The 16054-nt window shown below is 35.6% G+C and overlaps 1 protein-coding gene across 10 annotated transcripts in view; it reads left to right on the forward strand.

Annotated features, from left to right (window-relative positions):
* The window catches only part of PRPF40A (pre-mRNA processing factor 40A), a 56029-nt gene extending 43248 nt beyond the window's left edge, over positions 1–12781 (forward strand). For 4 of the 10 annotated variants that reach the window (XM_016205803.2, XM_016205786.2, XM_087819854.1 and 1 more), the window contains 10 exons: positions 5303–5417; positions 5583–5686; positions 5801–5917; positions 6218–6355; positions 6699–6794; positions 8726–8812; positions 8897–8993; positions 9078–9139; positions 9968–10102; positions 11743–12781. In XM_016205803.2, coding sequence (XP_016061289.1) covers positions 5303–5417; positions 5583–5686; positions 5801–5917; positions 6218–6355; positions 6699–6794; positions 8726–8812; positions 8897–8993; positions 9078–9139; positions 9968–10102; positions 11743–11835 — 1044 coding nt within the window. In that variant the 3' untranslated portion in view covers positions 11836–12781. Of the gene's footprint in view, positions 1–5302; positions 5418–5582; positions 5687–5800; positions 5918–6217; positions 6356–6698; positions 6795–8725; positions 8813–8896; positions 9140–9967; positions 10103–11742 lie in introns of all 10 variants that reach the window. The other 6 variants (XM_016205829.2, XM_016205794.2, XM_087819855.1 and 3 more) reach the window with 3 other exon arrangements.
* The last annotated feature ends 3273 nt before the right edge of the window (positions 12782–16054 follow it).

The following is a 16054-nucleotide window of genomic DNA, read 5'->3' on the forward strand; positions in this document are numbered from 1 at the left end:
AAAATAGAATATACAGTGTCAGTTCTAGGACTGGAGAATGTACAGGAGAAATCCTAACAAAAAGGCAAAGTGACTCTTCTAGCTAACCCTAAAATATGGCTTTAAATCAGATTGGTATGTATCTGACATATATTCTGATTACTATTGATATAACTGGTATTAGCATGTTATATTGGTTTTGCTTCAGGTATTCAGCTTAGTAATTTTCCTGTCAAAATTACCTGTCAAAAAGTATAGTTAGAACATCAGTAAAATAAATTAGAAAGTTGACATTTTATTTAAAAAAAAAAAACATGAACGGAAAGAACATTCTCAATAATACCGGTTATAATGATGGCTGTTTTATTGAGTACTTACTTGCCATTTAGGTGATGATAAATATTTGTGATATTTATCACAAGAAATTTATGATTTTTTTAAGTCTTAAAACTGGTATTTGAATATCAAGAGTAGAAAGAAGTGATCAGGGGCCTTAAAGGAGAACCAGGAGAATGTGTAGTGTCTCAGAAACTAAGGTGGAGTTCTAAGATAGAGCAGTGGTCCTCAAAGTTTGGCACTCAGATGAATAGCATCAGAGTCACCTGGGAAGTTCTAGAAATGCAGATTCTCAAACTCCACCCCTACTGAATCAAATTATTGGGGTGAGGCCCAACAGTCTATGGTTTTTACCAGTCTTTTAAATGATTGAGAAACCGTTGGAGTACAGGAACTCACCAAAAGTAGCAAATGTTAAGAATATGAAATAAAATTGAAAGAGTACTTTAGTGAGTATCTGCATTGTAGGGAAAGTTAAAGGGCAGCCAAATAGTTTAAAGGTAAACAGATGCAAAATTAAACCTTGCAGTTATTTTGATGATAAGGTAAAGTTCGAGTAGGCTCAGGGTTAAGAGACTGGCCTTTCTTAAGAGAAAATCAGTCGAGAGAGAATGAAGAAAAACTTGAATGGTAGAGGTACTTCTCGTTAAACAAAATCTTAGGTTTGGAATTCAACCATATATATGAATAGTTATATTATGAACAATATATAAAAGAAGGAAGGAGATGAGGGGGAAAAAATACTAAATTGGCTCTGAGACAGTGAGTGCCTAGGTTGGGAAACCTGCCTTTTAAGGGAAGAAGTACCAGGCTCAGCCATCTTTGAAGCAACTTGTTTTCTGTAATCTAACGACGGCTCCTGCCCCCACTCCACCCTCTAAGACAGGGTTAGTAAATAAAAGAGTAAGAGCCATACAGTTGTTGTTTTTTTAATCTTTATTATTGAGAGTATTACAGGTGTTCCATTTTTTCCCCCAATTGACCCTCTCCACTTCGCTCCCACCCCCTCCCCAGACCTTCACCCCATTATTGACTGTGTGCATGGGTTATGCATATATGCATGTAACTTCTTTGGTTAATCTCTCCCCACCCTCCACCCCCCTTCCCTCTTTCCTTTGAAGTATGATCGTCTGTTGCGTGCCTCAGTGTCTCTGGATTTATTTAGTTCATCAGATTCTTTTGTTCATTAGCTTCTTAAAGAAGACCCTTCAACTTTTCCTGTAGTGCTGGTCTGGTGGTGGTGAACTCCTTTAGCTTTTTCTTATCTGTGAAGCTCTTTATTTGACCTTCAATTCTAAAGGATAGCTTTGCTGGGTAGAGCAATCTTGGTTGTAGTTCCATGTTTTTCATCACTTTGAATATTTCTTGCCACTCCCTTCTGGCCTGCAAGGTTTCTGTTGAAAAATCAGCTGACAGTCCTATGGATGCTCCCTTGTAGGTAATTAATTGCTTTTCTCTTGCTGCTTTTAAGATTCTTTGTCTTTAATCTTTGGCATTTTAATTATGGTGTGTCTTGCTGTGGGCCTCTTTGGGTTCCTCTTGTTTGGGACCCTCTGTGCTTCCTGGACTTGTAAGTCGATTTCTTTTCCCCAAGTAGGGGAAGTTTTCTGTAATTATTTTTCCAAATAGGTTTTCAATTTCTTGCTCTCTTTCTTCCCTTTCTGGCACCCCAATAATACGAATTTTGGGCTGCTTGAAGTTGTCCCAGAGGCTTCTTATACTACATATTTCTGGATTCTTTTTTCTTGCTGTTCTGGTTAGGTGTTTTTTGTTTCCTCATGTTCCAAATTGCTGATTTGATTCTCAGCGTTCTCTACTCTACTGTTGATTCCTTGTAAATTATTCTTCATTTCAGTTCATGTAGCCTTCATTTCAGATTGGTACTTTATTATGTCATTGATTTTCTCAGTTATTTCCCTAATAGTCTGCTTAAACATCCTTATAAACAAAATTCTGAACTCTGTAGCTGTTAGCTTGCTTGGATCTATTTCATTTAGTTCCTCTTCTAGAGATTTCTTCTGTTCTTTCCTTTGTGATATGTTTCTTTGCCTCCGCATTTTGGCTGCTTCCACGTGTTTGTTTCTGTGTATTAAGTAGAGCTGCTATGTCTCCTGGAGTTTGTAGAGTGGCTTTGTGTAGTAGGTGTGCTGTAGGGTCCAGTGGCTCAGCCTCCCCAGTCACTTAAGCTGGACCTTCTAGGTGCTCCCCTGTGTGGGCTGTGTGCACTGTCCTGTTGTAGTTGAGCCTTGGTTGCTGTTGGCATCACTGGGAGGAATTGACCCCCAGACCAATCAGCTGTGAGGACCAGTTGCAACTCTAGCCAAAGACCTGCTTTGCTGAAGACACCCCTACGGAGCAAGATTTACTTCAGTGGGGCTTTGGTGTTCACCAAATGCGCCCCTTGAGTGTGTCACTGGTGGATTTGGTAGGGTTGTAATCCAGCGTGGTAGAGTCTGACCACCGGGTGCACTGTCTCCAGGGCCTCCTGGGAGGTGCAAAGTCAGCCTCTGCCAGTCAGCCTCAGCCTACTTGTGCTAGGCTTGGAGGTGTCCAGGAGAGGCCAAACTATGAACCAATGCAGGCTGCCGTTAATGCCAGGTCTGGGGTCACTTATCAAGCCATATGGGACACGCTGCTGCTTTTTTGAGAGATTTTAGGAAAGTCCTAAACATAAGGCTCGAGAGGCCACTTGCACAGAAAAGCCACTGGAAACAGCTTGGATGAGCCTGCAGATGGGGAGGGGCGGGGCCAAAGGTGTGAGTCAGGTGCTGGAGATTCCAATGTGGCGCCTGCCTGCTGGCTGTGTGCGCGGAGGGTTCGCCAAAGGAGCAGCGGCCTCTGCCAGCCCCTCTGCCTGGAGGAAGCTGCCCCTCCACCTCTCGCCCAGATTCCAGGCAGGTTAGTTCCTCCCCAAGTGTCCCAGGTCCTTTCAAGTTACTGCCCGGCGCTGGGCTCAGAGGGAGCACGTCTGAGTGAGTCCGTGCGCGGTCCCTTTAATGGAGAGCCTGGGAATCCCACAGCGTCTGCGACCCTCAGCGACAGTCCCTGCTGGTTTTCACAGCCCGAAGCTGTGGGGACTTCTCTTCCCAGCCCTAGAGCCCTGGGCTGGGGGCCTGCTGTGGGGCTGGGACCCCTCACTCCTCCGGGAAACCTCCACCACCAAGATGTCCCTCCCGGGTTTAAACTGTGGCGCCTGGTGTGGGCCCTGGGCCGCGTCTCCAGGATCCGTTCCAGTCCGGCCGCGTCTGCGCCCCTCCTACCGTTCTCGGTGCTTCTTCAGTTCCCTGGTTGTAAGGCTTCTGTTCAGCCTGATTTCAGGAGGCTCTGAGTGTGGTGGTTCTGTATTTTAGTTGTCATTTTGATGTGGTTGTGGGAGGTGGCAAGTACCGCTGTTACCTACGCCGCCATCTTGATTCTCAAGCCATACAATTTTAACATAATGGTTTTCAAACCTGAATTCACATCAGAGTCAGCTTTAAAGAGTAAAGAGTGAGCTTTAAAGAGTAAAATTACAAATACCTGGCTTTTAATGCTTTTTTTTTTTTTTAATTCTCAGGTGATTGTAATTTTCACTCAGGTTAGGAATTCAGTATTGAAAGGGATTCAGTATCAATATTCTATGACTATCAGATCTTAGCAACCTGGAAGTGAAACAGTAATACTAGCAAAGCAGGTATGATGGAGTGAAGTAGATTCTAAGATCCTAGAGAGCTTCCTAGAAGATGGTTTCTTAGCTATTTTAGGAACTCAAAAGAGGGAGCAGGTGAGGAAGTGATCACACAACACGGTTGGGTTAAGATAAGGATTCCATTTATGTTGTAGAAGAGTAGAAAACAAGGATATAAAAAGAATGTTGGAAATATAAGACTGTATGGACACGCTCATTCTCATTTGAAGAGAAATTGTGTTAATAGCTGTCTGGTGTTATTTAGGACAGTGCTATCCAATAAAAATTTGTGTGTCACATACGTGATTTTAATTTTTATTAATTTTGGATTAATTTTAGTAATCTTTTATTTCAAAATATTCAATATTTATTTCAAAATAATATATTCAAAATATCATTTTAACATGCAATCAATACTTTAAAATGGGTGTTTTGGTAGTAAGCCTTCAAAATCATTGTGTATTATACACTGATTGCACGTGTCAATTCAGACTAGCTACATTTCATGTACTTAGAAGCTACATTTGACCAGTGGCTACCATATTGAGCACTACAGGTTTAGGAATTTTAGGAGCAGAATTTTGGGTCATTGTTCTTTAGGAACATTTATTTATAGGATTAAACTTCCTAAAGATTTGGGGAAGCAGGAAATGTGGAAGTTGCTGACTACTAAAGTCCTAATATGTTGCCCTGAAAGTCAGCAAATAGTATAAAGATGAAGAAGAGAAATTGGAATAAGCATATAAAGATTTAGAATTAAGGTAGTAACATAGAAGAGGTTTTGAAATCAGATATGGGGTTGAGTCCTAGTTCCCCAGAGTACTCTATGTATTATTTTGGTGAAATTATATGTCCTCTTAAGTCCACGTTTGTTAAGATAATTAAATAAAAAATAAAATACCCAGAACATGTCAAGCACTATGTTTAAAAACAAAAAGTATTATTTTATAGGAAATCTGCATACACATTCTTTAGCATCATCATTTGAAATAGAGAATTTTCAATATATTGAGTCAACTTTTTAACTGGAAATATTTGATCTTACAGAACAGTAACTGAAGCCTGGCAAGATAATGTAGCTTTTCAAAGATCTTTTTCTCTGAAGTACAAAATACTTTTTTGCCTAAACACAGCTTTTACTTTCACCAAGGACCCAAGTATTCTTTGCATCTAAACATATTTGGGATAATGTTGAAGAGTTTTAAGTATTGCTATGTTTTTAACGTGTGTAGTCATGTTACACTAATATTTTTCTGATGAGCTTAGAGATGTCTTCAACATAACGGGGTTTTTATTAATAGTTTAAAAAATTTTTTCCAGATATTTTTAGATGAACTGCATGAACATGGACAACTGCATTCTATGTCATCTTGGATGGAATTGTATCCAACAATTAGTTCTGACATTAGATTCACTAATATGCTTGGTCAGCCTGGTGAGAGTCTTTTCTTTCCTAACTTGGTTATGCTAATAGTTGGAATGGGCCAGAGGGGAAGGTGGGATTGTGTTGGGAAATGGGGGAGGGTGCACTTTATTTTGTTTTATAAACAAAAAAAATAATTGCAGCTCTTTGGTTAGAGCTAGCTTTTGACTTCTTTAGTTTTTTCATTAGGATCAACTGCACTTGACCTTTTCAAGTTTTATGTTGAGGATCTTAAAGCACGTTATCATGATGAGAAGAAGATAATAAAAGACATCCTAAAGGTAAATAGTATACTTACTATAAAATGTTAATCCATAAACTGTTAATCTGTGGTATATTTTAAAAATTGATTCTGTGTTCCTTTGATACATATTAACAAGATTTCTGTTTTTTAGGATAAAGGATTTGTAGTTGAAGTAAATACTACTTTTGAAGATTTTGTGGCAATAATCAGTTCAACTAAAAGATCAACCACATTAGATGCTGGAAATATTAAGTTGGCTTTTAATAGTGTAAGTTGTCATCTTTTATAAACAAGTTTAATAGTACAGTTTTTAATGTATTTAGCAAAAAGTGTTTCAGTTGTAGGTTACTGGAATAATGGAATATGAGTAGAATTTCATAAAGTATTAGGTAGTCTTTCAGGGTAAAGTAAAAGAAAAGAATGTATATAGATGATGGGCTGATGTTAAGCTTTCTTTACTTAACTGGCGTAATAAATTGGACCTTACAAATGATGGGAAAATACTTAAGAATGAGTTATTTCAATTAACAATTGTACTATTGTAACTGATTAAATGATTTTCTAAAAGTTACTAGAAAAGGCAGAAGCCCGTGAACGTGAGAGAGAAAAAGAGGAGGCTCGAAAGATGAAACGAAAAGAATCTGCATTTAAGAGTATGTTGAAACAAGCTACTCCTCCAATAGAATTGGATGCTGTCTGGGAAGATGTATGTATATTTGTAAATTTTTTCAAATGTACTGTTTCCTTTACAATTGAAGATAAAAATACTTTTAGTTCTTTTCATTTTGCAGCCACAAAAATGAGCTGAAGTCATTTGTAGAATATATTACATATATTTAGGCTAGATTAAAAGAATAAAGTCAGCTGTGACTCTGCTTATAGGAATATTTGTTTAAAATGGTGTGGATTTGAATAGTGTAAATGAAATAATATAATAGACTTTGATGGGACTGGGCTGTTACAGTTTTCACTTGCTGCTGTTTCCTTTTAGTCATATTGGTATTTTTTTCTTGGTATTAATTTATTTATTGCATATCCAAATTTTTCAGATCCGGGAGAGATTTGTAAAAGAGCCGGCATTTGAGGACATAACTTTAGAGTCTGAAAGAAAACGAATATTTAAAGATTTTATGCATGTGCTTGAGGTAATTTTAGTACTCATAACTGGCTGAAATACAAACTATATAAAAATATAAATAAGGAATTCAGAAAGAAAAGTATGTTTCTTAAGTTACACTGCTTTTATATACATGTAGTTACCTAGAATAATTACAAATTCTTTTGATAGAAACTGCTTTTAAGTGAAACACAATTTACATAGCAATATAAAGATTTGTTTGTTAAGACTATTCATATTTGTTTTATATTTTTAGTGTTTTAGAAATTTAGCAGCCATATTAACTGACTAGTAAACCTAAAGAAAACTGAAAAGCTATTTTTTTATCTGCTTTATAAGATTCTAAGCATATATTTCAAACATTATACTACATTAGATGTATTGAAAGCTGGGGGGGGTGGGTTCTGAAAAATTATGAAATAAGTTTTGTTAGAATAGTTAATGATAAAATAAGGGTATTTTGATGGAGATTTCAGATAGGCTCTTACATATAGTAAATATGCTAAATTGACCAATAATTAATAATATTTGATGCCTATGTGCGCCAGGCACTGTTCTAATTGTTAGACATATATTACATATATGAAATCCTCAATAGCCCTATGAAGTTACATATGAGTAAACTGAGGCAAAGAGAAATAACTTGCAGGGAGGGATTCTAACACAGACTAACTTGAGAGTCAATGCTTGACACAGGCATACTATGCTGCCAGTTATAGACAAACTGATACTTTACAAGCTGAAAACTGGCACATGTTCATTATAGTGTTGTATAGTCATTGAGTATAGCAGGTCACATAAGTTGACTTGACTGTTTCATTATATTTATTGTTCTTGATGGCTATCAATGTTGACAAGAGTTTGCTCTGTTAATACACCCACATGTACTCTATATTGTTTCCTAGCTGCCTCTAGATCTTTTCTACTCAAAGTGTGTTTCAGACTAGCATTGTCTCTATTAACTGGGAGCTTTTGAGAAATGCAGAACCTCAGGCCCTATCAGCAGAAATCCTGCATCTGAATCATCATTTAAACAAGATTTTCAAGTGCTAAAGTGTACATTTAATTGTCTTAATATTTTCCCCTGATTCAAGAATCTGGCAAAATTCTTTCATGGTCTGTGCTAGGAGTAAAGTGGTGTGCTCATAAGTGGAAATAAAGACAGTAGCATAGGACAGGGCTAAACCCATTAGAATAGGTTTTGGGACCCCAATAATCTGGACCTTGAGATAGAAAAGGAAGAGTTAGCATTTAGTGACATAAAAAGAATGAGAGTCCCTCCTGAGCCAGATTTTCCATTTTTACTTGGAAACTGAAGTAAAATTTGGGGGCAAGGAGTTTTTACTGTAGCATTTCCTTTTTCCTACTAGCCTGATGATTGTTTTAGTAAGAATTAAAATTGACAGAGCCAACACTTCTTTTTCTGATTTCATGTGTGCTTAGAGTTAGATTGCCTGTGGATGGATGTCTTAAGTTTGACTAAGAAGCGAATGCTTCTTATGTGAAAAGACTAGATTTTGTATTTAGAGACCAACCTCATCGGTTAGTTCAAGTACAGCTCTGAGGTGGTTCTTTATCTTGGTGCTGAGCCATCAGAAAAACTGTGTTTGAACTTAATTGTATTTCATTGTTTTTGAAAGCAGTGTAACTGTTCTGCAAATTACACATTTCTGGAGTGTATCAGTTACCCTTAACCTACACCATTCTCATTCCTACAGAAAGTACTTTATTAGTTTTTGAACATTGTTGTGTTTAATATCTAAATGATGGCTAAGAAGGATCAGAAGAAAACATTTTAAGCAATTATAATTCTTTGCAGAGTTTCAAAGGATTACCTCCTGGATATGCAAAATGGAGTTTTACTCTAAGAACTTATTCCAATAGCTTTTAAAAGTTCTTTATGATCTACTGTCCAAAGTAAATATAAACTTTTGAATATTTTTTCTTTTGCTCCTGTAGCATGAATGTCAACATCATCATTCAAAGAACAAAAAACATTCTAAAAAATCTAAAAAACACCATAGGAAACGCTCCCGCTCTCGATCGGTAAGGAAGTTTATTAGATGGCACCATAAGTGTTTTGAAACATTTGTTAGCATCATTATGAATAAAATTATTTGTATTGTTTAGGGGTCAGATTCAGATGATGACGACAGCCATACGAAGAAAAAAAGACAACGATCAGAATCTCGTTCTGCTTCAGAACATTCTTCTAGTGCAGAGTCTGGTAAGCAATCTTTTAACTTGATTAAAATCATTGACACTTTGATGTCCTTAAATTCTGACACTTTCTCGTTTTCATGCTGCTTAGAGAGAAGCTATAAGAAGTCAAAAAAACATAAGAAGAAAAGCAAGAAGAGGAGACATAAATCTGTAAGCAAGCTTTTAATTTTTACACTAGACCTTTGCCCTTTATTTCCTCAGTGGCAGTAGAACTTTTTTCTGTCTAGCCCTGTGCAGTCCAACATAGTTTAGCTAGGCACCTAAATTCAAGAATTTTATAGTTGATCTTTGTCTTCATCTTCCATTAAAAATTTTTGGTGAGCTTTGAAGAAAAATAAACCTTCATTCACACCAATATTACGATTCCCACTCTGGTTTATTAAAGTAATCTTAGTGTTTTGAGAACCACTTAGGTGTACCTAGGGGGCTTTTTCATATTGTAAGAACCTGGATGTTACCACAAACCTGTTGAATGGGGTTTTTTTCATGCTGCTCAGTTGAATTTACACATATCTAATGAAGGGCTGCTTGTTTAGGCACTGAACATTACATTTTAAATAATTCTTGCCGCTCGGTAGCAAATTTGAGGAAAGAATTTTATTTTACAGCTATCAACCTAATATGTGAGCTAATCACAGCATCTTATATACATAACTAAGTAAGTAATGTTTTAGGGAAATGTCTGCCTACATTTTCATAATTCATATGATCCAGTCTTGAGGGTACCTTCATCCTTAATTTTGTGAAGCTCTTTTAGTGGTATGCATTAATCCATCAGGAGGTCATCCCTCCTGTGGGAATAGGTCACTCCCCCCATGATTCTTAGCAATGCTATAGAATAGAATGCTCGAGCTCAACAGTTTAAATTTCACCACTCTGGGAACATATACTCTTTTATGTGTGGATTTTCCTAAACATTACCTATATAGGGATTTTAAAAAATATCTTTGCCAAATGCTAACTTTTTTGTACACACAGGACTCTCCAGAGTCAGATGCTGAGCGAGAGAAAGATAAAAAAGAAAAAGACCGGGAAAGTGAAAAAGACAGAACTAGACAAAGGTCAGAATCAAAACACAAATCGCCTAAGAAAAAGACTGGAAAGGATTCTTCTGTAAGTACTCAGAATTCGTTCATACCTGTATTTTCAAAATGCAGAAATGGATACTGTGGTTAAAACTATGAGAATGTTTAAAGAACTGACGTTTTTCAGGTCTGCTACCATTAAAGAAAACAAAATTCAGTTAACTACCTTTCACACAAAATATCTCTCTCGTGTAGGTGGTCATAAGTGGCCCAATAGGAGTGCCCTAAATTTTATATTGCTTAAAAAAATAACATAACATTCCATAGCTGCTATTCTAACTCACTGAGAAAGGAGGGTAAAGCCTGGCTGGAGTGGCTCCATTGGTTGACTTCCATCCTGTGCACCACCGAAAGGCTCCTGGTTCACTTCCTGGTCAGGGCACATATCTGGGTTGCGGAGTCGATCCCCAGTTGGGGCACATTCGGAAGGCAACCAATGGATGTTGTCTCTCTCTCCGCACATCCTTGGGTGAGGATTTTTAAAAAAATAATAAAACACACAAAACAAGTAAATAAAGGAGAGTATGGTCTACTGCTTTGTGGATTCTGACTTAGAAGTGCCATTGGATATTTTATACTTCATTTTTTAAGGAATATAAAATTTAAGAGACTCAAATCAGGGTTCTCCCTCAAGATATATAGTTGCCATTGTTAGTAAATCTGGTTTCAAAAGGTGGCATTCCAGTAAGCTTTGGAAATAATCATTGGGAAGAAGAGTGTGAGGGCAAATGAATAGGAGGGAACTACAAGCCAGAGTTAATATTTTAATATCGAATTACCTTATTTTCCCATATGTGTGTGTGCATATGAATAATGCACCATAACATAAGCCTTTTCAGCCTTGCCGTTCCTCCCAAATGCTATGGGTTTAGGAAGGGTAATGCCTTGGAATTACCAATGGAGAGTTTCATCTATATAGAGACAAGCCCTGGCTCTCCGTCTGGATATTCTAATGCAGTTGCTATAGGCTAGAGGGTTTTTGTTAAATGCTGCACTGGTGCATCTGATGTACATCCTTGGTGAAAAATGAATGTTTCCTCTATACCTATTAGCAGCTTAACAATTTCTTTTTTCTTACAGTAGGTTAAATAAAATCCCTGACAGGAAAGGGGATAGGTGAACTATCTACTTTTCAAAGGTTTCTCACAAATTGTTACTTTTTGAATTATTACTTTTTGAATTTTTTTATTCAGCCTAAGTCTTGTGCTGCTCATAAATCTTGACTGTTTATACTAAGCATACTTTTTTGTAATGTAAAACACTCAGAGGATAACTTAGAATTTGCAAAATTAGCAAGGAATATAGTACCTAGGAAATGAACCCCCAGCTTCCATTAAATGGAAACAGGATGTTTCATAATCGGTTATATAAGAAGAAAAAGAAACTGGTATGTACCAGTGTCCCCGATTCATATATTAATGTTAACTAAAAACAACATATAAAAATCTCATTCTAAGCTAAGGACCTCCCCTAATATAACCAAGGCATATATACTCAGCAACCCATTTATAGGCTTTTGGGAAAGAGGTAAGAAGTCTTTAAACTATGTAATGTATCTGTTTCTGTGAAAGGAAATTCATTTTAGATTCTTTTTCAAAAGTTCATTACTACTTAACCTTACCTTTTGAGTATTACTATAAAATATAATTGTATTCAATGTCTTTTCAGGGTAATTGGGATACTTCTGGCAGTGAACTGAGTGAAGGGGAATTGGAAAAGCGCAGAAGGACCCTTTTGGAGCAACTGGATGATGATCAATAAATTATACCAAATATATGTTTACAGTATGATTTAAAGTCTAATTCAGACCAGGGACTCTATTTTAAGTTCAGTTGAAATAACACTGGGTTTTAATTATATCACAGAAGAAGAAAAAGTGCATTTAAGTATTGTTATTGTGGACTTTATAAAAGCAAAGGAAATTGAAAATAACTTTTGATTCTGTATCAAGAATCATATTTTCATACAGTCATAACTGTTTTTCTGTGACCCTTTCATAGGGCACTGCAGGATGGATTAAAGGTGGCAATTTATTGATAACTGCAGATGTCTCTTTGTCCTAAAGTCTAAGTCATTAAGGTGATTTCATTTACTTTACAGAAGTTGGATTTTGAAGATACAATGAAACTTTTTTTGATATTTAGTCGTACAAAAAAAGCACCAGCAACTGATAAAATTGCTTTTTTGTGCACTACCCAACTGTTGAAACTAATCTGATCTTTTACGGTGAACCCAGAAATAGGTGTTCTTAATGGAAGCCTGGTAGACCCTTAACTATAGTGGCGCTAATGAGCACTACTATAATAAAGCCACCATTGTTTTTTATGAAACATCTGAATACATTTTAAAAAGGCTATTGTGAGGGCATTATTTTGAGGTGATGTTTTAAAAGTTAACATTAAATCAAATTGTAAATTAGTTTAAATATATTGCCTTAAGGACCTACTAAAGAATGTGCCACCAACTTTAAGTGATAGTTGCAATATCCTTGTCTAAAACAAAAATCAATGTTGACTTAAACATTTAACAGCTGTCTTTTTTTTTTTTTAAATCCGATCTTTCTCTTGCTTTTTTTCATTGAGGAAGTCTTTTATCTTCCCTACTACTCACTGAGAAGTATTGACTTCGTGGTACACATTCTAAAGCATTTCTGATTTGAATATTTTTGTACATTTTTATCAATTATTAAACCTTCTCTTCTAGCGTGTACTAGTATTTATTTCTACGTAAACTGCTCAGCTCTAAAAAAGTTGTATGATCATTTAAAGATCAACTAAATCCCTGAAATTTTGCTTCCTCTTGCCCACATAGCTATTACTGTCTTTTTTAATATAATCAGTGCATATGAGGCCCCTATATTTGTTTTTGATCTATGAATTTCTACAGAATATTCTAGAGAGGCAATGGTTTGAAGCTAGAACGTTGTTACCTGCTGACTTTTGAGGGTTGGTAATGTAATTTATACTATATTCTGTCAGTGCAGGTTGTGTTTTTTTTTTTATAATAAATTTTAGCACATAGTCTTTGGTATTATCTTAGGTTTATTTTTTTATTTTGGATATTTTGAGCGATCTTATTTCAAGTTGGGATTTAAAAGAACAAAAGTTTCCTTTTATTGTTCTCATCATCCTAATGAATTTGAAAAGTAGGGCTGACCAGGATGACTCTTCCCATCCCTGCTCCCTATTTCAATTAAATCTGTCCACTGTTGAAAGCTTCAAAAAAAAAAAGGGGGGGGGATTTCTAAATAACTTCTCCCTGCCAAGTCATTTTTCTGCTGTGAAATGACATGACTTTGTAGAAATTGAGGACCATTATTTTTAGAAAATGTGAAATAATCAAGTTGCTTGCTTAGTCTCCTATTGTATATTAGAACCAAAACATATAACTACTTCAACAGGGATTCACCTAGACTTAATTTTCAGAGGTTCCATTGTAATGATAGTTAATATTGCCAATCATGTCTAACACTTGACAGGAAGTTGGTGGTAAAATCTTTAAAATAAGCATATGATATTGGCAGAAATACTAGTGATGCTTCACAGGAGAATTTAGAATCTGTAAGATACTTTAATTCTATGAATGATTTTTTAAGTACAACTTTAAAGTTTTGATTTTTCTATTTAAATAAAAAGCTAGTGATGTCTTTTAGCATGTTCTAAAAATAAATTTGTTTTCTTATACTGTCTTATCACAACCTCAAATCCCTATAGGAATACAAATTCAAGTTTCCCTGTAGTTCACCCATGAAAATTAACCTAAAAAAAAACTAGTGAACAAATTACAATGCTAAATACAACATCCTTGTTATAAAAAATATTAAAGTGACTATAATCCTTATTTACTACCCTTTGATGATCCCATCAAATGAGATTGTTGCCAGAAAAATACTGTCCAGTCTGGAGGCACACAGGGAAGATCAGCAAGAGTTCTGTGAATGTTTCTAACCAATTAGATTAAAAATTTCAGTTTCAAAATCTTCAGTCTGGTAAAAGCTGAAATGTCTTGAAATTAGAATTGAACAGATATGTTGAAACAGTTTGAATAGAGTTTGAACAAATGTGTTCAAACACCAAAGCATGTTTATTTTCAGATAAGGGGGAATGTATACTTTTTAATTAGGTCTCAGACTGAGGTAAATGTTGAGGGTTCATCTTCCCTCATTAATATTAATATAAATTATTGGATTAAATTCACTAATACATTTAATATACTTAATAGTCAAAATAGGAATTCCAAATACTTGATGTTTTTCTTTCCTCCCAGTCTATTACTCCTATGTGGGAAAATTGAATTTGTACAAAAAGTTAATTGAGTCAAGTATGAAGAATTCATTGCACTTTTTCCAAGTGTATTTAAATAACTTACTGTTTCCAGATTTTAAAAGTCCCACAGTTTTTTAAACATAGCAGTGGCATTTTGTTATTACCCAGAAGTAGCTTCAGTATATAGAATATTCATTTTCTTCAACAATAAAAACACTTGTTATGCCTCCCACTATGTCTGAAAATGATCGAAGTATCATAGCTCTTTGCTAATTGGGCCTCATAATACTATAAAATGAAAAGGATTGGCCTAGAGTAAGGCAGTCTTAATTCATAGTGGTAGAGTGAAATATCTGTGTACATTTTTCTGAAAAGAAGGTCCACAGTTTTCACTCCGTTACCAAAGGGCTTTGTGTTCTGTAAGAAGCACTAGATGCTTCTGGTTTTCTTCCATTGTTTATGGTCATTTTTATTTTTGCATCCAAAAAGGGGTAGGCCCCTTTCATAGACTTTTTTTAAGCCTAGGTGCTATTCAGAAGAGAGAATGGTTTCTAATCAAATAGTACCCAGGGAAGAGTAATGAATACTGTTTTTAAAGTTTATAGGGTATTTAAGTATATTATGTAATTTAAATGTAAATTATAAAAGACTAAATAAACATTTCTAAAAGCAAAATGAGGCAAAGCACATTAATTCCCGATATCTTAAATTTGAGACTGTATCTCAGTACGAGGTAGAATTTTAATTATTTTACACTCTGTAGGTAAAACTGGACTGATTTCACATAAAGGAAACATGTCATGAATGCTTTTCATGGAACTGTTTGAATAGGTTTCTAACAATAGGCTTATATCTCATTCTGTGGTTCTGGTAATACCACTCTAACAATTCTTACCTTCCTTATTAATTCTTACCTTGCTCTAAGTTTTCAATTGTTTTCACTTCAGTGGTGGTCTAATTCTTATTTGTTTCATTTACTGCTGTATTCTGTGGATTAGAAGAGTGCCTGGCACATAGTAGGCATCTATTGAGCGAATGTAAAGTATTAGTTGACAGATGTACTCAGCCAGCATACATGGTACCCATCATCTGTATTAAAGGGCTTGAAAAAGCATCACTGCAATAAACCACACTAACACAAGACTAAAGCCACATACACAACTGAAGTGCACTGAAGATAAGGTTTAGTGAACCTTCAAAAAGTTAAAAATTTGAAAAGCTTGTTAGAACTTAGAACTTCCATGTGGTTTTTGAGCAGGAAAGCAAATCCCCTGTGATGATTTTGAAGCATACCGGTATTCTGTACTATTCATAATTTAATATTATATAATAGCTCAAAAGTAGTGATTTTTTTAAGGAAGTTAGCTAGATCAGAGTTGGTCTTTAAAACCCTAAAGGATACAGTAACAAACTCCTTATTTAAACTATAAGCTAGGAACTAATAATTTCAGGCTATTTTTGACAAAGGGGTGAACAATGGTGACATGACAGGCATCTGATGTTACTGGAGCTAACTTAACGGTGAGGTGGGAAGTGAGAAGATTTTGATCCGATTACCCACATACTCCTCCAGCCCTCCATTTTATGTAGCTTGTGTACCTGACCTAAATTCCTTAATTGCAGTAATTATGCTTCTTAAACTTGCTATATAAAGACTGCTTTTGTGACTCAGTACAATCTAGTTAAAAGACATCTCATTGTTAGTGATTGATAAT

The sequence above is a fragment of the Miniopterus natalensis genome, chromosome 8, assembly GCF_054644295.1.
Source record: "Miniopterus natalensis isolate mMinNat1 chromosome 8, mMinNat1.hap1, whole genome shotgun sequence".
Taxonomy (NCBI): Eukaryota; Metazoa; Chordata; class Mammalia; order Chiroptera; family Miniopteridae; genus Miniopterus; species Miniopterus natalensis.